Here is a 25,919-nt window from a genome sequence, read left to right on the forward strand (position 1 = left end):
AGGGAAGTTTACCTGAGACCAGTGGATGAAGTCAGTTACACCTGAACACACAACGTGTTTCTTACGTCTCAGTGAGGCATGAAAACATCAAATATGAGGAAATGATTCATGTGATCTGAGATGACTTTGCTTTTACTTTTCTCAAAAACTGCGCAGTGAAATCTCATAAAATCTGATTTAGTAAACAAACAGGAACGCTTTAATTTACTGCAACAACAACAACAACAACAACAACAAAGATCACTGTGAATATGAAGCCAGTGGAGGAAGAAGCAAACATAAATAAGATATAAATCATATTTATTATTATTATACACACATTAATATACAACGAGACAATAAACACCTCCACCTGAACAATGTTACACAATCACAATATTATAGAGGATAACACGACAAAATAGTGACGGCAAACTGTGTGTGTGTGTGTGTGTGTGTGTGTGTGTGTGTGTGTGCGTCATATTGTGTGATGTAATGACGCGACTCGGCCTCTAGAGGCCGCTGCTGTTTTAAACGGTTTGACGTCTTTACATATGAAACATAATAACAGATACACAACATGGCTGAGAGGTAAGTGCACACACTAACACAACACACACACACACACACACACACAGACACACACACATGAGGATAGTGTTCATTCTTCTGCTTCCACCTGGGTTCATGTGTTTTATTTTAATATCAAGTTACAGAATATTTGAACGTGTTCTTTAAGAATAAATAAAACACAACAGACAGTAATATAAGTACAATATAGTCTATAAAATAAAGTGTTTAGAGCTGAATAAATACACAATGACTAGCTCTCTCTCAGATGATGATGATGATGAAGATGTGATGAAGACTCTCAGTGGTCAGTGTGCTTCAGGCTCGTCCCGCGATGAAGAGGAACCGTGCTGTTGGAGAGAGAGCCAGAATAACACCAACAACACAGACAGGACTGGAGGGGGGGGGAGGGGAGAGAGAGAGAGAGAGAGAGACAATTAATGTATAAAATATATATGAATAAAAAAAGGAAAATGTTTAGCAATGAAAATGTACCATTGTGTAATCTTACTTCCGCTTTCGACCGGAAGTAGGATTACACAATGGCACAAAAAGATCTCCAAAAGGAGTCACAGAAAGCACATGTCCAGTGTTGTTGTAATTACTCTCACTGCCAGAAGGGGTCGACAAAACCTGCATGTTCATTATTATTATTATTCATAAGAATAATACATTAAAACATTATATTACATCTCAAGCTCAAGGACAGACTGATAAGCTCTGTGTGAAGTTCTCTTTCAACATGTCGCTGCTTCACTTCCCACAAGTCTTTTTATCACAAGGTCACGACCTTCTCTTTGTTTACCCAAAACATTTATCTGGTCTGTTTCTGTCTCACGGCCTTTGACCTTTGACCCGCTGGAGATGTCACTGTGACATCCAGCAGCGCTTCTCTCTTTCTGTTGTTCAGGAGTTTTTACCTTGAAGCAGTTTTTGAACTTCTTGGAGACGAAGAAGAGGATTATGGGATTGATGCAGGAGTTGATGGTCGCCATGTTGTTGCTGAGGTAGTCGAGCACCAACAGGAAACTGCAACCACAGAAGAAGAAACGCACACCATCAGCTGTGTGTGCTTTCTAGTATATACTACCACCTTTATGTACATACTACCACCTTTATGTACATATTACCACCTTTCAAGTACACATTACAACCCTTTGAGTACATATTACCACCTTTATGTACATATTACCACCTTTCAAGTAAATATTACCACCCTTTGAGTACATATTACTACCTTTATGTACATATTACCACCTTTCTGTACATATTACTACTTTATGTGTAGTGTTTTTGTGTTTTTCTTTCTCCTTATAGTTGGTTTTATTTGAGAGAGCCTGCACAGTAACTCCAATGTGTCTGGACTATTGGTCTCTGCACAAATGTCAAATAAAGAACCTTGAGGCTTGAAGCTTGACCCTTGACCCTTGTGTTGGTGGACGAGCGTCCTCCTCTCACTTTAACAGCTGGCAGCGGTGAGCATCATGGGACTTGTAGGCCGTCCTCTTCAGCAGGCGGCTCAGGTGGAGCGGGAACCAGCACAGAGCGAAGATCAGCACCAGGCAGAACACGGCCTTGGCGACTTCTCGACGCTGCGGAGAGAAACGAGAAGACAGTCGTCAAACACTGTTTCATGTGTGTGTGTGTGTGTGTGTGTGTGTGTGTGTGTGTGTGTGTGTGTGTGTGTGTACCTGCTTCAGGTGTTCACTCAGTGCAATCCTCAGGCTTCCCTTCTGGTGCCGGAGCATCTCGCAGGTCATCAGGCCGTAGAAGACGGCGGAGCAGAGCAGGGGCACGCAGAAGTAGAAGCCGAACAGCCACCAGTCCTTCGCGTCCCGGTAGAACTGAAACACGTCCGACGGTATGATATTATATTATATTATTTATTATTTATTAGGAAATGTTTGGAGGAACGTCAAAGTCTCGAAAGCTTCTAGAACCTCAAAGAGCCAGGAAGCCCTTGTGATCTGATGTGAAAGGGTTCCTTTAGGGCTCAACAGGTGAATTAAGACTCTGAAGGACGTTGTGATTGATTGCGTTTCGACGGGTTTGAGAGGAAGAGGACACAGCAGGCCTCGCGGGCCCGGGCCCACGTCATGGATGTAAACAGGAAATGATGTTCTAAACGGTCCGGGTTAAAGAGACCGCGCCCTGAAAACACAACAAAGAGCTCATGGAAACGGACCAAAAGGCTCATTTACTGTCCCCACGGAGACCCTCCATCCGTCAGACGGACGGGACCAGAACCCCAACCCAACAGACTCCAGTCCGGGTCGAGACCCTCCAGACCTCTGACCCCTGACCACTGACCCTCTCTGTGCCTTCAGTTAAAACACTTTCTTTATTTAAAGTCCACTCTCAATTTTAAAATATACATTAAACTGTTGTATTTAACATGTCGGTTTATAGCTATTTCTCAAGGTAAAGTACTAATACCTCACTGTGAAAATACTCCAGCTCAAAACCTCATTGAAGTCAAAGTATTGATGGATCCGTTAAATGTAATATTCTGCATTATTAACGTGTCTGTTGCATGTTTTTAACTTTAATCTACATGAATGCATCATATTCAGCCAGCTACTCGAAATGGAACTCATCAAGTACAAGTACCTCAAACGTGTACTTATACTACGAGAGTATAGTGAAACCCTTCCACTGTGTACTTGTTGTTTTGTGTAGGTTCACACACTCACGGTCATGAAGGGCGTCTTGGGCTGCAGCATGCAGGTGGTCATGGTGACGTTCTTGTACTCGAAGGCGACCATGTCGAAGCCGACGGCCTCCGGCACGGCGAGCAGCCCGGATAGCAGCCAGATGCCTCCGATCTCCAGCGCCGTCACCGTGGGAACGCCGGTGCCCTGCACCCGGGACCAGGACGCCACGGCTCGATACCTGGACAGGTAACGAGGATTATTCATGCTGAACGAGGTCGTTCATTTCTAATGAAGTCATTATTTTTAATTGGATACCGATGGGCTGTTTCGGTTGTTAGCGGCATTTATGGTCGTTATGGTTTTATCCTTCTTTTTAAAGCTGCATTCTCTCTCCTGACCACCAGGGGGCGACTCCTCTGGTTGTATAGAAGTCTTTGACTGTGTGTGCGTGTGTGTGTGTTACCTGTCCACACTCAGAGCACACAGGTTGAGGACTGTGATGCCGACTGAAGCTTTCTGCAGGAAGGGAAACAGCTTACAGAGGAACAGCCCGAACACACTGTCGGCAAACGGCCACCGCATCGCCAGGAGCTGCACACACACACAGACAGACACACACACATACACGCACACACAGATTAACATGATATCACAGAGTGTGTGCGTGTGTGTTATCTCAGTCGGTGGGATATTTTAGTGCCCTTATCAGTGTAACACTCAACCTCCTGACTGAGACACACAACACACACACTGCCACCACTCAGGAGGGAGGTGTGTGTCCCAGCATGCATCTCTGCTCCCCCGGCTCAGGACACGGACACAAAAGTACCGCCAGTTAATGACGATAGAGTCAATATTCAATGTTTTGAGCAACTTCAATTCCCTTTTCTCTGGCGTTGAAACACATCAAGAGTGAAGACGAGCGAGTGAGGATCGACCCTCCGGAGTTCGGTACCTTGTAGACGTTGATCGGGATGGCGATGGCGACGTAGATCAGGTCTCCCAGAGCCAGACTGGCTATCAGGGCGTTGGGTCCGTTCTTCATGCTCTTGTTCTGACAGATGATCCTCAGCAGCGTGGCGTTTCCCACGATCCCCACGGCGAATATGACGCAGGACAGCACCGTGTTGATGTACTTGAAGGCGGTTTTGATGGAGGTGGCGTGCAGGCACCTCGGGGGCAACGCCGGGCGAGCGCGAGCCGGCGCGGACGAGTTGGAGGACGGCGGCGGCGAGTGGATCGGCGGCTTCCTCTCGTGTTTGTGCTTCAGCTTGCCGGCGTGTCTCGACCACCCTTTCTCCGCGGAGGACGGCGGCTTGATCGCGGTCTCCTGCGCCCGGTCCGGCGCCGGCGGTGGCATTTGTGGCGGGTCGGTGCCGCGGGGTTCGGTTGGGATCGACGGGTCGAAGAAGTCGCCACGGCATCCGATCGGCGCGACAAACGCCAGACAGCCGGCGACCAGCAGCACGGCGAACGCGGAGGGAACCCTGGATCCCACCGCCGGGACTCCAGAAGCCATACCGGCGCCTCCTGGACCCATTAGAGCGAATCTAGAGCCGACAGATTCTAGAAACCCAGTTCGGACAACGCCGCTCTTATTGTGGAACCTGTTGCCGGATCCAGTTCCAGAATCCGGGAACTTTTTTTGTCTTCCACTTCAAGAGGGTTCTAGATGTCCTCCAGGTTGCCCAGTGGAGTAGAAGGTGTGTCCTAAGCCGGTTCCTCTGATTATTTTTTGGGGGGATTGGAGGCTGAGAGCGAGATAAAGAAAACAAAAGAACAAGTTGTTGGTTAGAAAACTTTGCAGAACACAATGTGTCTCGACAACAAGATCTCAGAAGGCTAAACTCTGGATGTCGTCCATGAAGGACATTTAAACATCCGGCGTTCAGAAGCAACGCTGAATCATCGGCATCCAGAGTCTTCTGACACAACCTGCAGCTACAGAGGGAAATCAATCCAAAGTTCTCTCTGTTTTTGCTCCGTTTTTGGTCTCCACCAGCAGAATATCAGTTTTTCCACAGTGGTGTTCTCTGAGAGCTGAAGGGAACCAGACCAGTAAAGGTCGGGTTCATTTTCACTTCAGAATTCAAGGTTCATCCTGTGACAAAGCAAAGAAAATGTATTTGAATCCCACCTGTTTGAGTTCGTCCTTCTTCTTCTGTGGTTTTTAGTTGAATTAAATCCAAAGCCTTCACTTCAATGTCAACGAGAGTAGAAGAGGAAGAGGAGGAGGAGGAGGAAGAGTGTGCTCTGTGTCGCCGAGGCTGAACTGAAGAAGTCAAACTGATGAAGCCGAGTGTTCTCTCTCAATGTCGACCTCTTCTCCCCCTCCTCTTCTTCTCCTCCTCCTCTCCTCCCCTCCTCTCCTCCTCCTTTATTGCCCCTTGTCACCTCCTCCTTCTTTGCCACAGTGGAACATCTTGTAAACACTGAAATGAGTGAACTTTTACAATCCGACAGACACACACACACACACACACACACACACACACACACACACACACACACACACAGACACACACAGACACACACAGACACTTTTAACCCATGTCTTCCCACTTGTGTGTGTAAATCAGGTTGTGGAAACGTTTGTCTTTACTGGAGTGTTTGAACGCGACAGCAGATTGTTTACTGGAACCAGTTCCTCACCTCATTCTGACTGGTTACCACCCAGTAGATAGATGGATGGATGGAGAGACAGATGTATCTATCTCTCTATCCATCATCCCTCCATAATCCCTCCATCTCTCCATCATGACCTCTAACTTCCTCTCAGACTCAGTCCAGTTTGTTTGTTGCAGTGAAGTCAGAAACAAACAGATGAAGGGTGGACGTGACTAGGATCATGCAGCCAGATACACACACACACACACACACACACACACACACACACACACACACACACACAGTAGATAGTGAATGTGAAGCGTTAACAGAGGAAAATCACTTTTCTCCGTCTCCTTTGAAAAGAAAGGAGACGTTGGTTCATATAATGATGCATTCAGTTTTAGTATCAAAATAAAAGTAAAAGCCTGTTTTAAATACTGCGTTAGTTGTGTTTTACGAGCAGTACTTGTGTTCAGATCAACAGTAACGAAGCAAAGAATATTTATTTATATATTATTCATGTTTTTAACTGGTGTCGTGACCGCAGAGATGAAAAGAGGTTCATTGCGTTCGTAAAGAAGCTTTTACTTTGAAGCAGAAGTCTTGCTTCTGAAGCGGCTGCTTGTTGGACAAATTACATTTGGAGCTAATTAGAAAGAAAGCAGCGAGTGAAACGCAGACAGGAAACCAAACTTTATTAGAAACAAACTCTCTGCGACTCTTTGAGGAAAACAATTAATATTTGCCACCAGAGGAACAAACACAGTTTCCATCCCGAGGCTCAGGAAGTCTGTTTCATTCCTCTTATCTTCTCTTTAAAGCTTCTGCTCTGTTGTCACTGTAACCACGAAAAGGTTCAGCGTGGTGCAGTGAGGGCTGAAGTCCACCAGCTCAGGAGGACATGAGAGGCTTTGCAACGCTGAATTTTGAAAATTCATTATTTTTGTACACAAAACAGAAAAGAAGTCTGAAACTAATCAGTGAATGTATCATTTAGAATCATAAATGTATCATTTAGAATCATAAATGTATCATTTAGAATCATAAATGTATCATTTAGAATCATATAGGTATCATTTAGAATCATAAATGTAATATTTAGAATCATAAATGTATCATTTAGAATCATATAGGTATCATTTAGAATCATAAATGTATCATTTAGAATCATATAGGTATCATTTAGAATCATAAATGTATCATTTAGAATCATAAATGTATCATTTATGATTCTAAATGTATCATTTAGAATCATAAATATATAATATCAGTCATTTTTCATGTAAAACATGTCTTTGTTCCAGATGAAATATTGTTAATAATGGTGAATTAATACTGATGTTAATGTATAAGTACTACTGTGAATACTGTTAATGTATAAGTACCACTGTGAATACTGTTAATGTATAAGTACATACTGTTAATGTATATCAACCATGAAAGGCTGCTTTTCCTTGGATGCATGACTCATCATAATCCATAACAGTGTGTGTACTAACTGTGTTGTACTGGTTGTACTCCTGAAGGAGCACTGCGTATCTTCACCGTGTGGTAGTAGTACTTGTACTTCATTACCTGCTCGCCATGCTGCTGGTGGAGAAGCTGAACGGAACCAGACCGGAAGCTAAGTGTTGGAATGCGGCCCGGCCCCGTTGCCATGGACACACCGGAACTGGTTCAGCAGCAGCGGCGCTGGAGACGTAGAGGATCAGAGAAAGTAAGTAATATACATATATATGTATGTATTAATATGTGTATGTGTGTGTATATATGTGTGTATATGTGTGTACACGTGTGTTTGCGTTGCTGTGTGTTTACTTGCTCTCCTCAGAATAAATAAATAAACTCCGGTTTGTTCCAGACGGTTGGAGTCCAGCAGGTTTCTCTGCGCATGCGCAGATCACAGCAACATGAAGACTTTTCACAGGTGACGTTATAAACGATTGTTTTTATTAAATTATAGTAATTAATTCACAAAACAATCCCTAATAAAGCTCCATTAACGAGCTGTTAGGGAGAAGAAAGTATTAAAATACAACTAAACGTCTACTTACTGATTTGTTTAGATGTATTTATATTCATTAAAACATTCATGGTGTTTTTGCTCTCACATATTCATATAAAATGTGTGTGTGTGTGTGTGTGTGTGTGTGTGTGTGTGTGTGTGTGTGTGTGTGTGAGTGTGTTCAGGATGACGCGGAAGGAGATCTCGCTGTGAGTTCACATTCATGTTTATGTTTATTATTAATTAATTGATTATTATTATTATTCTCTCTGATTAGAGGACGAGGACTCTCATGTGTTCAACTGTTTATTTATTTTTAGCATATTGCATTGTGGGACATGGACACTTGGAGAAACATTCAAGCTCTTTTTTCTGCTAATGATGATCTCCTCTTCCTCCTCCTCTTCTTCCTCTCCTCTTCCTCTCTCATGTCTTCAGGTTCAGAAACAGTCTAAAGCACAATATCTGTGTGGAGCTGCTTCAGGACGGCTACCACAGGTGTGTGTGTGTGTGTGTGTGTGTGTGTGTGTGTGTGTGTGTGTGTGTGTGTGTGTTTAATAGACGTGTTGTTGTTGTCACGTGATCACAGAGTTCCTCCGTCTGACACACACACTCACATGCCGGTTCTCCTGGTCCTCTGTGTTCCCCGTGTTCTCCTGGTTCTCCTGGTTCTCTGTGTTCTCCTGGTTCTCTGTGTTCTCTGTGTTCTCCTGGTTCTCCTGGTCCTCTGTGTTCTCCTGGTTCTCTGTGTTCTCTGTGTTCTCCTGGTTCTCCTGGTCCTCTGGGTTCTCCTGGTTCTCCTGGTCCTCTGGGTTCTCCTGGTTCTCCTGGTCCTCTGGGTTCTCGCAGGTCGTTCCGCGAGCTCTTCTCCGTGCTGGCCTCAGAGCAGCGGCGCCTGGCGGCGGCGGCTGAACAGGACTCGGCCGTGTGGCTGCAGCCTCGTCTGGAGGAGCAGCCGGACAAGATGGAGGCCATGAGGCAGCACCTGAGGCGGGCGGAGCAGGCGGAGAACATCTGTACGCACTGCTGTACACACTTATGTACACATGTACACACATGTATACACATACATGTGTTCATGTACATGCAGCTTCTTTTGTATTGACAGGAGAGAAACACTCATTTATAAAGTTATTACAAAAAAATATGCGTTTTCTTAATGGACTTTAGTTAATTGCTCTGTTTCCTGTGTGTGTGTGTGTGTGTGTGTGTGTGTGTGTGTGTGTGTGTGTGTGTGTGTGTGTGCAGCCTCCTGGACGAGTGTGTGTAGGCAGCGGCTGCTCCTCGGTCAGTTCTTCTCCTCCCCGCAGGACTCCTCTCTCGCCCTTCACTTCCTCCTCAGCTGTGCAGAGGCAGAGAAAGAGAGGGGCGGAGCCTCAGGACCAGCCACTGAGGCCAGAGTGTGTCTGGGGGAAGTGTACCTGCAGAGAGGTACACACACACACACACACACACAGACAGATACACACACAAGGAGAGAGAGGTATACACGCACACAGAGACACACACACATATAGAAAGATTCTCTCTCTCTCTCTCTCTCTCTCTCTCTCTCCCTCTCCCTCTCCCTCTCTCTCTCAGGTGAGCTCCAGCGGGCGAGGCAGCAGGTGGAGCTCTGCATCCAGCAGGCGGATGTGTGCGGCTGGCTGGACTCGAACCGCCGGCCCCTGAGGCTTCGCGCCCGCGGCGTCCTGTGGAGGATCTGCAGCCGGCAGGCCGACGAGCCGCTGAAGGCCGGAGACCTGAAGGGGGCGCTGCAGCTGCTGCACGAGGGCCACAGGGCCGCTAACGGGTGTAGGTACTCACTGTACACACAGTACTCACTGAGTACTCACTGTACTCAAGTACACTCGTAATAACTTTGGTCAAATGTATTTGATATATTTTTACTTCTTCTGTTTCAGCTGAAGACAAAACTCTCCAATCAGAAGCCTGCTATCGACTCGGCCTGACCTATCAGAGCACAGGAGACCACGGCAGGGCCCAACAGGTGTGTGTGTGTGTGTGTGAGAGAGAGAGAGAGAGAGAGTGTGTGTGTGTGTGTGTGTGTGTGTGTGTGTGTGTGTGTGTGTGTGTGTGTGTGTGTGTGTGTGTGTGTGTGTGTGTGTGTGAGAGAGAGAGAGAGAGTGTGTGTGTGTGTGTGTGTGTGTGTGTGTGAGAGAGAGTGTGTGAGAGAGTGTGTGTGTGTGTGTGTGTGTGTGTGTGTGTGTGTGTGTGTGTGTGAGTGAGAGTGTGTGTGTGTGTGTGTGTGTGTGTGTGTGTGAGTGAGAGTGTGTGTGTGTGGGTGTGATGAAAGACAAAACAATACGGTCTGACTTCCTGTATGTGTTTCCTGCTGATCGACTACATCTTTAAAAACACAAGTGTGTGTGTGTGCGTGTGTGTGCGTGCGTGTGCGTGTGTGTGTGTGTCCAGTTCTTTAAATGTTGCCTCGAGATGTGCACCGCGCTGCAGGATGCAGACGGGATGGGGAAGTGCTACAAAGCTATAGCCAGGTATACAGAGAGGTTCACTCTCTCACACACAGACACACACACACACAGACACACACACACAGAGACACACACATTTCTACATACTTTAATCTGTCGGGGCAAATATAGATTGTTCATTGCGTCATTGCGTGTGTGTGTGTGTGTGTGTGTGTGTGTGTGTGTGTGTGTGTGTGTGTGTGTGTGTCAGTCAGGGGAAGAACACACACGATAAACTCCAGTGTCTGGAGATGATGGCCGCCATCTACCGCAGCAGTGGGTCGCAGCTCCACCAGGCGGACGCCCTGCTGTGTCTGGGGAACATCTACTTCAAGATGGTGCACACACACACACACACACACACACACACACACAGAGACACACACACACAGAGGCACACACACTCTCACACATGCACACACAGTGTTCAATAAGAAATGATTAGCACTAAATATGTGCAGATTGGTTGCCATATATATATATATATATATATATATATATATATATACATATATATATATATATATATATATATATATATTACTGATGATCTCGCTCTCTCTCTCTCTAGAGTGAGTACGACAGAGCGTGTGAATACTTCCTTCAGAGTTATAAACTTTCCTGTGAACTTGAAGACTTGTCTCTGCTGGAGAAAGCTCAGGTAAAGAGTGTACACACACACACACACACACACACACACACACACACACTGCTCATGTTGGAATGTGTCCCGTCAGGTGTCTTTGGCGAGTGCTCGCGCTCTCTCCCTGATCGGGGAACACAGAGCCGACTTGGAGGCGTCCTCAAACGTCGGCCTGAGGTGCCTGGTGATCCAGAAAGAGGCCCGTAGAGAGGCCTGGAGAGAGACCCTGAGAAAGACCCGGGGCCTCAGTCCAGGGACATCTGATGGTCCAGAGGCTCATGGATAAACAGACCAGCAGCTGTTGGAGGTTTAATATCCGTCTGGTTTAAGTTCCTCAATCAGGTCAAAGCTTTTGTCGGATTTTATCTCGAGCTCATGAACGTTGCACGATAGTTAGATTTCATTATTTCATTTATATAATTATAAAATAAATGCAGTTTAGCATTGTTAGCAAAAATTTGAAGTTTAATTGTCTTTTTTAAATGTTGCTGTAGGCTTTAAGAGAAATATACACGTCATATATATTTTATATTTTTGTTAACTTAATTATTTACTGTTAAACAAAATAAAAGAGTTTTTTAAAAGCACCATCTGTGACCTCGTTGTTTCTTCTATTTAAAAACTGCTGTAACCATTTCATTATTTGTTTTATATTTTCATTTAATTATCAATTGTAATACTTTTAAAACGTATATCGTGTCTATTTTGTATTTACCGCATGTATTCTATATTTACGGTAATGTAAACTCTGTTGCGCCTCTCTTTCCGGCTTTACGGCATCACGTGTGCGGAAGTACTTCCGGTTTTCCTTCGGTTTTGTGACAGAAGAAAAAAAGAAAAAAAGCTCCGGAGGAAGAAGCGCTCAGAGTTGTAACGTCAGTCCGGCTGATGCGACGTGCGGCCGGCGCGGCGTGATCTGGTGAAGCCCGGGCTGTCTGAAGCATGGGCCTCCTGGCGAGGGCGCGGAAGGAGTGGTTCATCATCGGGATCGTGCTGGTCATCCTGTCCGCCAAACTGGAGCCAAGCCTCGGCGTCAAAGGGGGTGAGTGAGTCTGGAGTTCGGGACTGAACCAAACTCGAACCGAGTTTCCCCCTCTTTAGGTTCCCTGTTCGCTTATAGTCTCACCTCGTCTCCTGAAGGGGAATTAAGAGTTTTAAAGTAACTGTTATGAGTCACTGAACACATCGGCATAGGAGTGGTGGACGTGCCAGCATGCTATTTTCATTCAAATACACTCTTTTCGACTTCTGTTTCGTACTTGTTTTAACGCCTATCGCCCCAGGATGTACAGTTTGAGAACTGCTAGAAAAGTGATCAAAATGGTTGTATTGTTACTCTAATACGTGGTTCTACATGCGTGTGATGTTTGCCGAAGGAAACCTAGACTCGTGCTGATTATGTTACGATGCTCAATAATTGTACAACTAGTGGGAGAAAATGCTGGAAATGAATGCAATTCTTAATTCTGTCATTTTCTGAATGGAGTTTGGTTCTTCGCGCACAACAGAACAGCGTGTGGCGGTAGACTCCCCCTCGCATCCTCCCTCCTCACCTGGCGCGAGTGACACGTTGCACTCAGCACTAATGTCAACAACACATTAGTGCGTAGTGCGCGTGCACGATGGCATACCGTTATTGGTTCGCGTCACATCTTTTTATGTATTTTATTTACTCGCGTGTCACCTCACTACCTGAGTTGTGTCCAGCGTGTTGACACGAGAAGAGCAGGAAGTGTGTGACGTAGATAAACAACAACAACAACAACAACACTTTTCACCTGAGAGGTTATCACATGCACCTGATAACGCGAGGTGAGCGACACCTTCACGTCCTAATCCTGACGTCAGATTGACTCCTGATGCTGCGTTCAGGGGCGCCTCGGAAATCTGTTTTAATTAGTTTTTTATGACATGGAAATCAACACAAAGCGTGTATTTGAAAATACATGGAGTTATTCATTTATTATATTTTAATGGCAATAGTATGGTTATTTTGCCTTCATATAATCACATTATCATGTTTTTATGGTTTCCGTTTTATTATTATTTAATTTAATATATTCATGTTGATGTAGGTTTTGTTTTTATTTCTATAGTTTATACTGTGCCAATTTATTGAAGTTAAAACAAAGTATTTGTGCAGTGTTTACATGTTAATTTCATTATGTTAGGAATAACACAATATTTTCTTGCCAACATTTCCCACCGTTTCAATTCTGGGAAATAAAAATAGAAAGTTCTTTTCTTGAACCGTTATTTCTGTGACTAAAATGACGGAAATAATATTGTATTCAGTCATTTATGTATTTATATGAGTGTGTGTTGCACCATGCAGGGTAGTATGATAGTACCACAGTGTTTTATATATATGTTATATATATTTTATGTATTATTTTATGATGCATTTCCTCTCTCAGGGCCGTTAAAGCCGGAGGTCACCGTCGCCTACGTTGCCGTCTCGCTCATCTTCTTCAACAGCGGCCTGTCCCTGAAAACAGAGGTGAGAGACCCCGTTAGCGCTTTGGTTAACCCCGTGGTGGACGCCTGACGTCTTCCTCTGCGCCCGCAGGAGCTGACCAGCGCGCTGCTGCACGTGCGGCTGCACCTCTTCGTCCAGTCCTTCACCCTCGTCTTCTTCCCGCTGGTCGTCTGGCTGCTGCTCAGAGTGCTCGCCCTCACCAGCATCGACCAATGGCTGCTCAGAGGGTAGGGTGTATGTGTGTGTGTGTGTGTGTGTGTGTGTGTGTGTGTGTGTGTGTGTGTGTGTGTGTGTGTGTGTGTGTGTGAATGGCGTCCTTTATTCAGACTGTACCTGAAGGCAGAGGTACGTGCGAACACAAAGACCCTCATTCACTGCTAGTGGGTGTGTGTGTGTGTGTGTGTGTGTGTGTGTGTTTGTTACTTATTTATCCTCCCTTGGATCTGTTTTCAGGGCTCAGGTTCTAGACTTTGGTTTGAAAAGGGACGAAGAACCAAATAAATAAAGCAAATAGGAACCTCTGGTGGTGAAAGAGCTCCGTAAAAGAAATTTTAAGAAATAAAACACTGTAAAGGTTTTAAGTACGAGATTGTGCGTTTATAAGAAGTGAAGAAGTTTGTGGACTCAAGTTCTGCATTCAGGCCGACGCCATCTTGTTTTTTTTTGTTTGGGCCATCTTTGTTCTTGTCTGTCGCCATATTGGTTTTAGGCCTCCACCATCTTGTTTTCTATCCGTCCCCGTCTTGGTTTCTTTACCCTGAATGTCTTCACCTCGTCACCTGAGCTGAAAGCACCTTGACCTCTGACCTCTGAAGGACGGCGGTAGGAGAAAGTTAAATGTTCTGTACCAATGATGAAGATCCTCTTCCTCTTCCTCAGCTTGCAGACGGTGAGCTGCATGCCTCCTCCGGTCTCTTCGGCGGTGATTCTCACCAAAGCTGTCGGCGGCAACGAGGTAAACGCACCGCGACCAGGAGAGAAACAAGATGGAGGACCTGCACTAACGTGTGTGTGTGTCTTTGTGTGTGTCTTTGTGTGTGTCTGTGTCTGTGTGTGTGTGTGTGTGTGTGTGTGTCTGTCTTTAGGCTGCTGCCATCTTCAACTCGGCGTTTGGAAGCTTCCTGGTAAGAAATACTGAGCTCAATATATTAATAATAGTTATACAGTAATTATACTGTAATTCCTAATAATATTCATTATAATACATAAGAATAATAATATTCCTGATTATAAATAATGTAAATATATATTTTTTATCATATTTATTACAATATTAATACATAGTACTCATAATAAAAGTACATTATATTAATTATAATATTAATACATAATCATATGCATATTAATATTCATTATGATACAACATTATATTCATATTATATATATCGTACTATAATTAATAGTATTAATTATAATAAGCATGAATAATATTACATAATCAAATTAATAATAATGTTCATTATAATGCGTATGAACAATAATATGTTCTGATGACTATGACTAATGAAATGTATTATAATGTATGTAAATAATACTAATTATAATACACATGAATGATAATATGAATAATAATATATGAATAATTATACATATGAATAACATGTATGATAAATATGAATATTAATGTGTCTGTGTGTCCTTCAGGGCATCGTGGTGACTCCGTTGCTGCTGCTGCTGTTTGTAAGTCACCGCCCACTTTAACTGGTTTCCTTTTCCTGCTTGATGGCTGATGCTACGCTAACGCCACGCTAACGTCCGCGTGTCGTCCTCCTCCAGCTGGGCTCGTCCTCCTCCGTCCCCTTCTCCTCCATCTTCTCGCAGCTCTCCGTCACCGTGGTGCTGCCGCTGGTGCTGGGGCAGCTGTGCCGCGGTGCCTTCAGGGACCAGCTGGAGCGCAGGAAGCTTCCGTTCGGCGCTGTTAGCAGCGCCGTGCTGCTCATGATCATCTACACCACCTTCTGCGACACCTTCAGCCACGCCGACGGCCAGCTGGAGCCCAGCAGCCTGCTGCTGCTCGTGCTCATCAGTCAGTAGAGTGTGTGTGTGTGTGTACGTGTGTGTGTGTGTGTGTGTGTGTGTGTGGTAACTTTACTCGTCAGAACATTAAAATATTAAAAGTTGTTTCTTTGTTGCAGTTTTCTTCATCCAGATCAGCTTCATGCTGCTCACGTTCACTTTTTCTACCAGGTGAGTCTCCTCCTCCTTTCCTTCTCTCCTCCATCCTCCTCTCCTTCATCCTCCCTTACTTCCTCCTCTCCACCTCCACGGACTGAAAGTGTTTAACTTCCTGTGTGTGTCCTCAGGTCGGGTTCAGGGTTCAGTCCTGCAGACACTGTGGCCATCGTGTTCTGCTCCACACACAAGTCTCTCACTCTGGGTACACACACACACACACACACACACACACACACGATGTATGCAGCAGGTTTGGATCTCTTGTTCACTCCGTGATGATGTCATGATGATGTCATCCCCTCAGGCATCCCCATGCTGAAGATCGTGTTCTCGGGCTACGAGCATCTCTCTCTGATCTCGGTTCCTCTGCTCATCTACCACCCGGCTCAGATCCTGCTGGGCTCGGTGCTGGTGCCCAGCATGCGCAGCTGGATGACCAGCCGGCAGAAGGTACACACACAGACACAGACACACACACACTCACACAGACACACACACACTCACAGACACACACGCACACACTAACCTCCTCGCCCTCTGTCCTCTCCTGCAGTCTAGTGTGTTGTTGAGGTAGGGCCGCGTCCCAACACTGAGTGAGTAGACGCCTGAACGTCTCGTTGAAAGTTCTTCTTCTCGTCTCCTTTTCGTCTCACAGCTGTTTGTGTTTTAAACTCTGCAACAGCGCCCTCCGCTGGCCGAGAGCAGGACTTCACCACAACACCAGCTGCTCACGTCCCTCCTCTCCTCTTCTTCTCTCCTCTTGTTGTCTCTTCTCTTCCATCCTGTCTTCATCCTCACTCCTCCTCACCGTCATCCTCTTCTCCTGTCTTTGTTTTGAGTCTTAATGTTTTTGTGAAGAATTTTAAAAAGTACATTTTGAAGTAAATTTACTTTTTATATTTGTCTTAAAGAACTAAAAGGTGAAGTATTTCTTTCAGTCTGATGGTGGTGGGTCTGATGATGATGATGATAGTTTTACTTCCCACTGATCCAGAAATAACTCTCAGGACGTCGGCCATCTTTTATTTCTGTCTTTTTTTTGAAGAATCACAAAATGTTCTGGACGTCTCTCTCTTTCTCTCTTTCTCTCTTTCAGCTCTGTTCTTCTCCCCGGACGTCTCACTCTCTGCGTCTTCTCTCTCTCTCTCCGTTCAGGCGGTGAAACCTTCGACTCTTCAGCCCGTCTGACGAAGACGAGACGAGTGTTGTTGGTTCGGCGGAGGGATACGCCGGCGGAGCGATACGGTGAAACGTGCCTTATTACAAACCAGAGACCTCAGCGCGGCGGAGGGGACGTCGTTCGCCTCGATAATCAGTTTCTACGAAGACAAAAAAACTCATATTTCGTATTTCCATCATAGATATTCTTTTATATTTAAAAGAAACAAAAGAATACATTTTATTTTTATATGAAATACCTGCAAAAAAAGAGGATATCTGCTTTTTGTTCTTTTTTAAAGACAAAAGGAGCCTCCCTCAGAGTTACTGGGACCATTCTTTTTTATTCTTCTTGCTTTTTTCTACTTTTCTTTCCAACTCGTTGCTTCATCTCAGCGCTCACTGCCAGAAAACGAGGTCGTGTGTTACATTTACAATTTGATGAAAAAAAAATTAATGCTGGAGTTTCTGAGATTTAATATACAGTATGAGAATAACGTCGGTTTCTGATTCTTTTCTAAGATAAAGCTTGTTTGTTTGTTTTGTTTGCTGTCCTGTGGCGAGGGAGTGATGTTGACGTAACAAACAATCTCAACAATGAAGCTGTGACCTGAACCACGAGGAAGAGAATCTCATTTTACAGACAAAACATCCTCATGTTTCCTGGATCTCTGTAGATTCTTCACAACCTCTTTTGTGAAAGTTTGTTTTGGTCAAATTAATTTCTCGAAAGCCTCGTATTCTGACCACGTGTTCGGTCCACAAGGGCGCTTTTAACTTGGACCAATGAGGAGGCAGAAGACTAACTGTTATCGGTCCACATACATCTGTACGCAGACGATACCGTATTCTACCCGAGTGATGTAACGGGGTGTCGTGTCACTTTGTCGTTATCATATTGATCGCCGACCAAAATCTGGTGCATGCTAACATGCTAACGTTTAGCCAGTACAACCGTGATTCCCATCTCTGCGTTAGCATGCTAACATTAGCTAATTAGCACAAAAGCACAGCAGAGGTGTCGTATGAATGTCATGAAACAAAGTATTGGGGCGAATGCAGATTTTTGACCAGACGGTGGCGCTAGATTAAAAAGTCAGAGGACCACGAAAGTTTTCTCGGTTCATCCTGAGGGGACCGCGAAGGTCCGAACCAAATCTCAAGGCGATCCATCCGACAGCTGTTGAGATGTTTCAATCTGAACAAGGCTTGAAAGTGAAGGACTTGGGAAACGAGTTCAGGAAAACCGACTTGAGTTCCTTTGGGTTTTTTTGAGACGACAGTGAATGTATCGTCGTCAATCAGAACACGTGACCACACATTCAAAGAAGTGTAACGGTATTTTTCGGCAGAGTCAGCTGCTTTGTGACGTGACCAAGCTGACATTACCGCACGGGAAATGTGCAACACGAGGTCATGGCGTTGCTCAGGGGCACTTCGGCAGTACGTCTGTTAATGAATAATTCTCTGGTGTCACTACCTTGGCCTTACGACGATACGTCAAGTCTGATTTCTGCATAGATTCAGTATATTTTACAGTATATAGTATATTTTGGAAAAATAACGATATTGAGCGGCGTATGTAAAGGTGTGCTCTTCCACTTGTTTACATAAAAAATATTCTAAAATAAAGCTACAGACTTAAAAAAACAAACTTGTGCAGCTTCTTTATTTGTATTATCTGTATAGGACTCAAGTGAGTGCTTCTGCATCTTAAGTCAATATTATGTGTCCTGGATCTTAAAGTTTTGAATCCCGATGTTTTGTCTTTGAGCCGGTCAACGGGCCAGGTATTAGTGCTCATTACACATTCCTAAAGCGCTGTGCAAAACCAGACTTGTTATCGGCACCGCCCGTCTAAAAACTGTTTATCCTCTAAGTCTCAACACGCCTTTGTCTAATATCCCTCCTCAGGGCCAGTTCAGATATAAAAAAATGTGTTTAATCAAATGAGGAAAAAACACATTAAGGGAATCATTGGCATTATTAATTTCCCCTGACTTGTGGTTTTTGGACAGATGGCTCATCTGTCACCTCGTCTGGATGACGTAATGATAAAATAATGTTGTGAAAGTCCTGCCAACGGACCCGAGAGGCCTTCTAACGCACAACAAAAGTGTTATGCAATGACTAAGCAACCGGCAATACTGTGCATGAAACCTCACGACACGAGAGCTGAAATCAAGAAACACACAATGTATAATACTGAAAATATACTTTATTATTATTACGATCTAACAGGACAATGTATAAATAGATGAAGTAATGTTTAATATTGGTTAGTAGCAGTTTGAGGTAAGTTGACGTATAACCTCGGTCAATCAATACAGTATGTGTTAGTCGCTACTGTCAGCAATCAAATCCTGCTTTTTCTACCAAATACATTATCTTATTTAATAACAACAGAGTTGGACTCACCGCCATTGTGTCACTATCCGTTTCTATACGTCTCTCTGATGTACGCTAGGAAACAAACCACCAAAGGCTGTGTGTCATCCTCGCCTTGTCTTTAAATGTCCTGCTTTCCACGAGGGAGCAGCAGATTGTTGCTTTAACTCTCTCAACATGTTGGAGGCAGAACTCTCCAGAGGACACGACGCTAAGCCAAGGACACTTTCTTGAAGTTAGCTATTTGGAAAACAAGATCAAAACTTCTGTTAACTTGCTAATGGCCTATCAATTATACCCTCCCCCATATGGTAGTGGGTAGAACACACAACGTGTTAATGTTTTTTATGTGGAGCAGAGAAAAAGTCTCAAAATATATATTTTGGAGTCCAAATCTGAAAGGGTTCATCTCCCAGAGAGCACGAATGAGGGCTCTCTGGGAGCTTTACCTAAATAGTCATCGACTATCATGTATATCCATGGCTAATGTCATGATCTGCCAAGTAATTATTTTAAATATATGTTATAGAGCATCAAAAATGTGTTTGCCAGATACATTTTAACTTGATTGTGGCGCTAAACAAATGGCGACGAACTGCCAGGCAATCTGTCCCGATAAAACCCATGCCCCCCTCGTCTTTGACTATTGTTTTCATGTTTTCTAGCTCCCGTTTATCAAGGTGAATTGTTTATTTGTGTATTTCAGCCAGTAAAGAGGGCACTTCACCCGGTGCGGTTATTTCTGCAGCAGTGATCAACCATCCTCAGTCTCCAGGGGAAGCCAGCACGTCGTACTCCGCCAGGAGCACAAAACTGTTCTCCCTGATTCTCCGGACTCGGACCAGATCTCCACACTCCTGGACGTGGAGCATCCCCCTCTCCCCTCTGCCGTACTCCACTTCCCGGTCGTTCAGGGTCACCGCTGTTTGTTTGCCGCAGGCCTGGCGGCACATGTACCTCAACCCGACCACCAGCGCCATGCCCAAGCCCGCCCAGCAGCCCAGCAGCATGCCCAGCTCCCACGCGCTGTGTCTGGGGATCACGTCTGGATACTTCCCTTCCTTGTCTGGAGTTGCGGGGGCATCGGGGAGAAGTTTGGGTTTGGTGTCTGTTTTGGGAAGGTTAGGTTTCAACTCACGGCCAAGATTCAGGTCAAAGTTTGGGTCTGGGTTTGGATGGCGTTTGGAGTTTGGGAGAACCACTGTTCTTGGGGTTGGTAGATTGAGGTTGGGTTGAGGATTAGATAATGCGATGCGGTTCTGGATAGGCAACCTCTTACTTATAGTGAGTTGTTGGGAAGGCGCAGGAGAGGAGGTGGAAGAAGTAAGAGGGTGGTAGAGAGAGCGACGAGGAGCTGGAGAGGGTTCTGGGTGAGGGGAGGTAGAAGAAGAGGCGGCAGACAGGTTTGAGGAGAAGGATGTTGAGGTAGATGTAGAGAGGGATGAGGAAGAAGGTAAAGAGGAAGAAGAGTTGGAAGAGGTTGGTGAGGCACTTGAGGATGAGGAGATGGTTGGAAAAGAGGGCGAGGAAACAGTTGAACCTGTGATGGATTGGGAGGCGGTAAAAGGAGACAAGGAAGTAGTAGATAAAGGGACTGTGGAAATCAAGGGAGCTAATGGTGGATAGCTGGAGGGGTTTGACGGAGGTATTGTAGAAGAGATTAAGGAGGATGCCGATGGGGAAGTAGAGGAAGGGTCCACGAGCGGCAAATGAGGAGGAATGGAGATCGGGGAAGGAGAGGGGAGAGCAGAAAGCGATGGAGCTGTTGTGGGTTGGTTCTTCGTCGAGGTGGAAGATGACAAAGCGCCATGGGTGGAAGATGTCCGTACGGATTTCAGGGCTGGACCTCCGGGGGGATGAAGAGGAGTGGTGAGGTAAACGAGGGAAGAGGCGAGCAAAGTATGGGTGGAAGAAAAAGGGGTAGACACTGAAAGCGAAAGAGGAGTTGTTGAAGAAATGGATGCAGAGATCGGACCCAAGGTTTTGAGCGTTGCTTTAGACGGAAGATCTTTGTCCTCTTTACCCTCGATGGAGCGACGAGTTGGTGAAGGTTGCTTCCACACAAAGGTATGAGTCTGGGGTGCAGCGGTTTGGGAATGGGGCTTGGACCACGGTATGGTGGAGATACTCAAAGCCTCAGCTGGTTGGACAGATTTGGACTGGTCCTTCTGGGGATAGCTAGAACTGCTCAAAGGTGGAGGAGGGCTGCTCAGAGGTACAGCTGTTTGAAGCTGAGGTGGACTGGTTTGCCTTGATCCAGGTTTGGGTCCAGTTGGACTCTTTTCAGGGGGAGGTAAACTGCTCTTGGGTTTGATGGGAAGGAACCGGAGGGCTGTAGGGTATGCCTGATTGAGGGGTGGAATTGTATGGGTCTCGAGAAAGGACCGAAGGGTAGGGTTTTTGAATGGGCGGATAAGTATGGATGGAATGGTTCGGTCCTGGGAGAAGGGAACGGTATGGCTTTGGAAAAAAGGTTTGTTTGAAGAGGTTTGTGAGTGGACAGAAGGTTTGAGGTGAAGGTGACCCTTTTCATCTTTGATTTGACTCATTTGGGACTCCCTAGTCTGAATGGTTTTTCTTGGATTCTGCGATGTGGGTCTTGATTGATTTGTATTGTGGAAGCTGCGTTTGCTTGAAGGCACAGAAGCAGTGGTGGTGGTGGTGGTGTCTTCTGAATTTAATGTTGTGTCTTTTGTTTCGGGACTGGTGTGTGGTTTTGGATCCTCAAGGTTTCTTTCAATCTCGCCATCCTCCAAAGATGGCAGGGAAGTGAGGGAGTAGGGCAGGAAGAGAGGACCGGTGATGTTGGGTAAAAGATTGGTGGTTGCTTCCACCTCTCCGGCCATGGGAGGAACAGGGTTGGTCGACTGAAGATAACTTTTGGTGTCCTCTGGGCTTCCTGTTTCAGTTCCTGCCTCTTCAGTCACACCTGAGACGGATCCTAAAGTTGTGTAGTTGTCATTCTCACTGCTTTTGGCTTCAGTTTGAATAAATCCTACAATATTAGAGCTGGTCCTTCTTTCATTGACCGCCTGGTTTGTCAGGTGGTTTCCCTCCGAGACTGGACGAGACACAAAGAGAGAGAAAAGACGGTCATTGCGGGATGCATAGTCTGTGTTTAACTTAGCTTTTGATGATTTAAATGAAGACAAACTAAAGGTAAACATAGGTGTCTCTGTTCCGTCTGTACGTTCAGCACTGTACAAGCTGCATACCTGGCAAAGCGGCAACATCCTCTTCTTGTCGTGCCAAGTTCCCTCCCTCCACCCCTGTGGTGTTTCTCCCAGTCCAAGGACTACGACTCCCATCACGTAACACTGCAGACTTGATGCCTGCCCAGTATACAAAGTAAGACTGCACTACTGTGATGCTGGAATGACAAATGTAGAGTGATGCAGTTATTCAAAAATATGTCAACAATAAACCAAACATTTACGTTGGTGAAAAAAAATATGCTCTCAAAACTCAAATTTGCTCTCAAAAAAAAGAAAAAAAGAATACATAAAAAAACTCTAAAAAAATGCTCTAAAAAAAGATTTGCTCTCAAAACTCAAATTTGCTCAAAAAAAAAACGCTTTCAAAAAAAAAATCCCCACAAAAAATTGCTCTCAAAACTAAAATCTTCTTTCAAAACTAAAATACGCCCTAAAAAAAGTTTTCTCAAAAAAAAAAAAAAATCTTTGAAAACTTTAATTTGCTCCCAAAACTCAAATTTTCACACAAAAAAAATCCAAAAAAAAAGCTCTCAAAACTAAAATTTGCTCTCAAAAAAAAAACACTCAAAAAAATATCGTCCCCTTAATGTATCTCACTTAAATATTCGACTGCTGGTCCTGAAGGGCGACCCTGAGCTTCGGCTGGTACTCACTAGAACCGGATGTCTCCCATGGGTGCATCGGGGGCCCTCCACACGAACGACAGGTTCCTCTTCAGTTGTTTGTCCGAGTGCGTGAGGCTGTCGCCCTCCGGGGGGCAGCGCAGGGCGTGCGTGCCGGGCGGCGCGAAGATCCAGGAGCCCAGACTCGGACCCCCGGACCCGGCAGCCGGCGCCCCGCGAGCCTGGAGCAGGAAACCCATGAAGTCCCGAGAGCTTCGGACCGTCACTGAAGTAGAAGTACAGGTGACTCACAAATCCACAGGTGAGCTGGTCGTTAATTGGCTCGTTAAGTCACCTGTGGGTTAACTTTACCTGTGACGAACTGTCCAGGTCGGTAGGAAGAGGCGGCCGCGCGCAGGACGACGTGGCCGCGCTTCGGATCCTGGGGTTGAGCGCGGATGTGACCGGGAATCATCTCCCGGCACGAGGCGTGGCCGGCACCGCGGGAAAAGCTCAGGGCGCCGGGAGCCAGAGACAACAAGACCACGCCCACACCGAAGCACCGGAGGGGGGGGCACGCCATCTCCAGAGAGGATCACTGAGAGAGACAGTGGAGACGTGTCAATTCCTCTTAAATATGCATTCTCTCTCCTGACCACCAGGGGGCGACTCCTTTGGTTGTATAGAACTCTATGCTTCATGTGGTAAAGCTGCATTCTCTCTCCTGACCACCAGGGGGCGACTCCTCTGGTTGTATAGAAGTCTATGCTTCATGTGTTAAAGCTGCATTCTCTCTCCTGACCACCAGGGGGCGACTCCTCTGGTTGTATAGAAGTCTATGCTTCATGTGTTAAAGCTGCATTCTCTCTCCTGACCACCAGGGGGCGACTCCTCTGGTTGTATAGAAGTATATGCTTCATGTGTTAAAGCTGAATTCTCTCTCCTGACCACCAGGGGGCGACTCCTCTGGTTGTATAGAAGTATATGCTTCATGTCTTAAAACCTGCATTCTCTCTCCTGACCACCAGGGGGCGTTCATACCACATCGAACAAGTATGAGCATGAGTTCACACACACACACACACACATTGTGTCAGACAATCAGCACACACACACAAAACCCAAACACGTAGTGTACTTATACATCAGTATTAAAATTTGTTGTACTTCATACTGTACTATATCTCAGAGGTACATATTGTACTTTTTAGTGGAATACATCATTCAAACTCTGTTGCTCTGAGTCCATTTACAAGTCCCACAAATATATTTGTCACTTCTTCAAAAGGACAAATCACTTTCTTATTATCTTTCATTAACAGAAGGAAAGAGTTCATTTGTCGGGAACTATTTTCTCCTGCGGATTAACGCAAACAGTTTGTCTGATTAACAACCAGGAAACACTGATAAAGACAAACGAATGAATGAGTGAGAAATGCATCAGTTACCTTTCTTCTTCTTCTTCTTCTTCTTCTTCTTCTTCTTCTTCTTCTTCTTCTTCTTCTTACAGTCGTTGGGTTCAGGAGTGTGAATAAGACCAGTTGGAGTCCAGTTGGAGGTCATGAGGTCTGGGGGTCCAGGATATGGAGGGTGGGGATAATGTGGCGTAGAACCAGAACGTGTAGAGCTGCAGGTCGGATCCCTCGACACTTTATCTGCTGTTTTGATATATTTTTAATATTACATGTGTATGGAAGCTAAAGCATGCCACGGTTGCTTCTTTTTTAATGTATTATTTTAGAATAACTCAACGTCTTTGATGGAAAACTAAACGCTGGATCACAGACTGAAGGCGAGCGGAAGTGAAGCAGATCGACAAATCACAAAATGTGTCCATCTTCATCTTGTTTTTTGGGCGTTGCCATTTTGTTTTTTTTAGCCATCACCCACCAACAAACTTTTTTCTTGTTATCACGACCAAAACGATCCTCTAAAGCTTTCATTTCATTTCACGACTAATGAAAATGTATCTTCACAATGTATCCACTGTGTTCCCTTGTTCCCTTGTTCCCTTGTTTCCTTTCTGCCGACAGCGTTCGGTTCACTCTTCCCTTTGTCGCTTCTGCCTGCAACATGACTCTGAAAGAGACACTCCTCTCTAGGTGATCTTGTTCTATGGGATTAGGACACACACACACACACACACACACACACACACACACACACACACACACACACACACACACACACACACACACACACACACACACACACACACACACACACACACATACATACACACACACACACGCACACACAAACAGGATGTACACCAGCTGGAGCCGAGTCCAGGATCTCCATCTCTTTTTCCCCTCCCTCTCTTTGTCTCTCCTTCATTGTTTCTCTCCCCTCCCTCTCTCTCTTCTCCCCTCCATCTCTCCTCCCTCTCTTCTCTCCTCCTCCCTCTCTCCTCTCTCCTCCTCCCTCTCTCTCTTCTCCCCTCCATCTCTCCTCCCTCTCTTCTCTCCCCTCCCTCTCTACTCCTCCCTCTCTCTCTTCTCCCCTCCATCTCTCCTCCCTCTCTTCTCTCCTCCTCCCTCTCTCCTCTCTCCTCCTCCCTCTCTCTTCTCTCCCCTCCCTCTCTCCTCCTCCCTCTCTCCTCTCCTCCTCCCTCTCTCCTCTCTCCTCCTCCCTCTTATGGAGTGGATGGGTTCCTATGCTGTGTTTTAACTGGTGCTCTGCACTGGAACGGAGACAAACTGGTTCGACTGGTTTGTCTCTTCGATAGTGACGTCATCCTGTTCGTGAGACTCCTCCTCCTCCTCCTCCTCCCCTCTTCCTTCTCTCCTCCTCCTCCTCCTCCCCTCTTCCTTCTCTCTTCCTCCTCTATGTTCTCTTTCAGTCGGGGGGGTAGGACGCTGCTTAGTTTCCTATCGGGACGTGAAGAGTGGTTCAGTCCCAGAGGGCCGGCGGCTCGAACCCCGCTGACACGAAGCTCTGCTCGTTGACTCTGATTGGACAAAGAAGTTT

At 45.5% G+C, this 25,919-nt stretch overlaps 4 protein-coding genes across 8 annotated transcripts; 2 read left to right on the forward strand and 2 right to left on the reverse strand.

Annotated features, from left to right (window-relative positions):
• Positions 1-836: 836 nt before the first annotated feature.
• LOC137792542 (endothelin receptor type B-like) lies at positions 837-4,722 on the reverse strand. Its single transcript, XM_068588273.1, has 7 exons — positions 4,159-4,722; positions 3,667-3,794; positions 3,243-3,441; positions 2,241-2,393; positions 2,008-2,141; positions 1,470-1,578; positions 837-943 (listed from the first exon to the last, which is right to left on the reverse strand). Exons 1-7 carry the CDS (start codon positions 4,720-4,722, stop codon positions 851-853), a joined length of 1,380 nt encoding a protein of 459 aa, XP_068444374.1. The 3' UTR covers positions 837-850.
• A 2,748-nt stretch (positions 4,723-7,470) lies between these two features.
• On the forward strand, positions 7,471-11,516 carry ttc29 (tetratricopeptide repeat domain 29). Its single transcript, XM_068587538.1, has 12 exons — positions 7,471-7,530; positions 7,675-7,740; positions 8,004-8,027; positions 8,257-8,316; positions 8,668-8,834; positions 9,067-9,249; positions 9,400-9,612; positions 9,723-9,808; positions 10,234-10,313; positions 10,501-10,627; positions 10,861-10,950; positions 11,027-11,516. The coding sequence occupies exons 2-12, from the start codon at positions 7,724-7,726 to the stop codon at positions 11,216-11,218; spliced, it is 1,239 nt and encodes a 412-aa protein (XP_068443639.1). The 5' UTR covers positions 7,471-7,530; positions 7,675-7,723; the 3' UTR covers positions 11,219-11,516.
• A 244-nt stretch (positions 11,517-11,760) lies between these two features.
• On the forward strand, positions 11,761-18,376 carry slc10a7 (solute carrier family 10 member 7). Of its 5 annotated transcripts, none has more exons than XM_068587541.1 (12): positions 11,761-11,974; positions 13,350-13,432; positions 13,502-13,638; positions 14,291-14,366; positions 14,497-14,535; positions 15,056-15,091; positions 15,188-15,437; positions 15,547-15,598; positions 15,715-15,788; positions 15,891-16,036; positions 16,140-16,179; positions 16,742-18,376. In XM_068587541.1, exons 1-11 carry the CDS (start codon positions 11,875-11,877, stop codon positions 16,158-16,160), a joined length of 1,014 nt encoding a protein of 337 aa, XP_068443642.1. In that variant the 5' UTR covers positions 11,761-11,874; the 3' UTR covers positions 16,161-16,179; positions 16,742-18,376. The 5 variants fall into 5 exon arrangements, 4 of the variants coding, with proteins under 4 accessions (XP_068443642.1, XP_068443641.1, XP_068443640.1 ...); XM_068587540.1 differs by having other exon boundaries at positions 16,140-16,156; XM_068587539.1 differs by lacking the exon at positions 16,140-16,179.
• A 1,431-nt stretch (positions 18,377-19,807) lies between these two features.
• On the reverse strand, positions 19,808-23,532 carry LOC137792543 (uncharacterized). The gene is made up of 5 exons (XM_068588274.1): positions 23,322-23,532; positions 23,001-23,235; positions 22,348-22,502; positions 21,879-22,193; positions 19,808-21,464 (listed from the first exon to the last, which is right to left on the reverse strand). The coding sequence occupies exons 1-5, from the start codon at positions 23,530-23,532 to the stop codon at positions 19,897-19,899; spliced, it is 2,484 nt and encodes an 827-aa protein (XP_068444375.1). The 3' UTR covers positions 19,808-19,896.
• Between the last annotated feature and the right edge of the window lie 2,387 nt (positions 23,533-25,919).

The sequence above is a fragment of the Clinocottus analis genome, unplaced genomic scaffold (genome assembly GCF_023055335.1).
Source record: "Clinocottus analis isolate CAN_PGR_092001 unplaced genomic scaffold, fCliAna1.0.p SCAF_21, whole genome shotgun sequence".
Taxonomy (NCBI): domain Eukaryota; kingdom Metazoa; phylum Chordata; class Actinopteri; order Perciformes; family Cottidae; genus Clinocottus; species Clinocottus analis.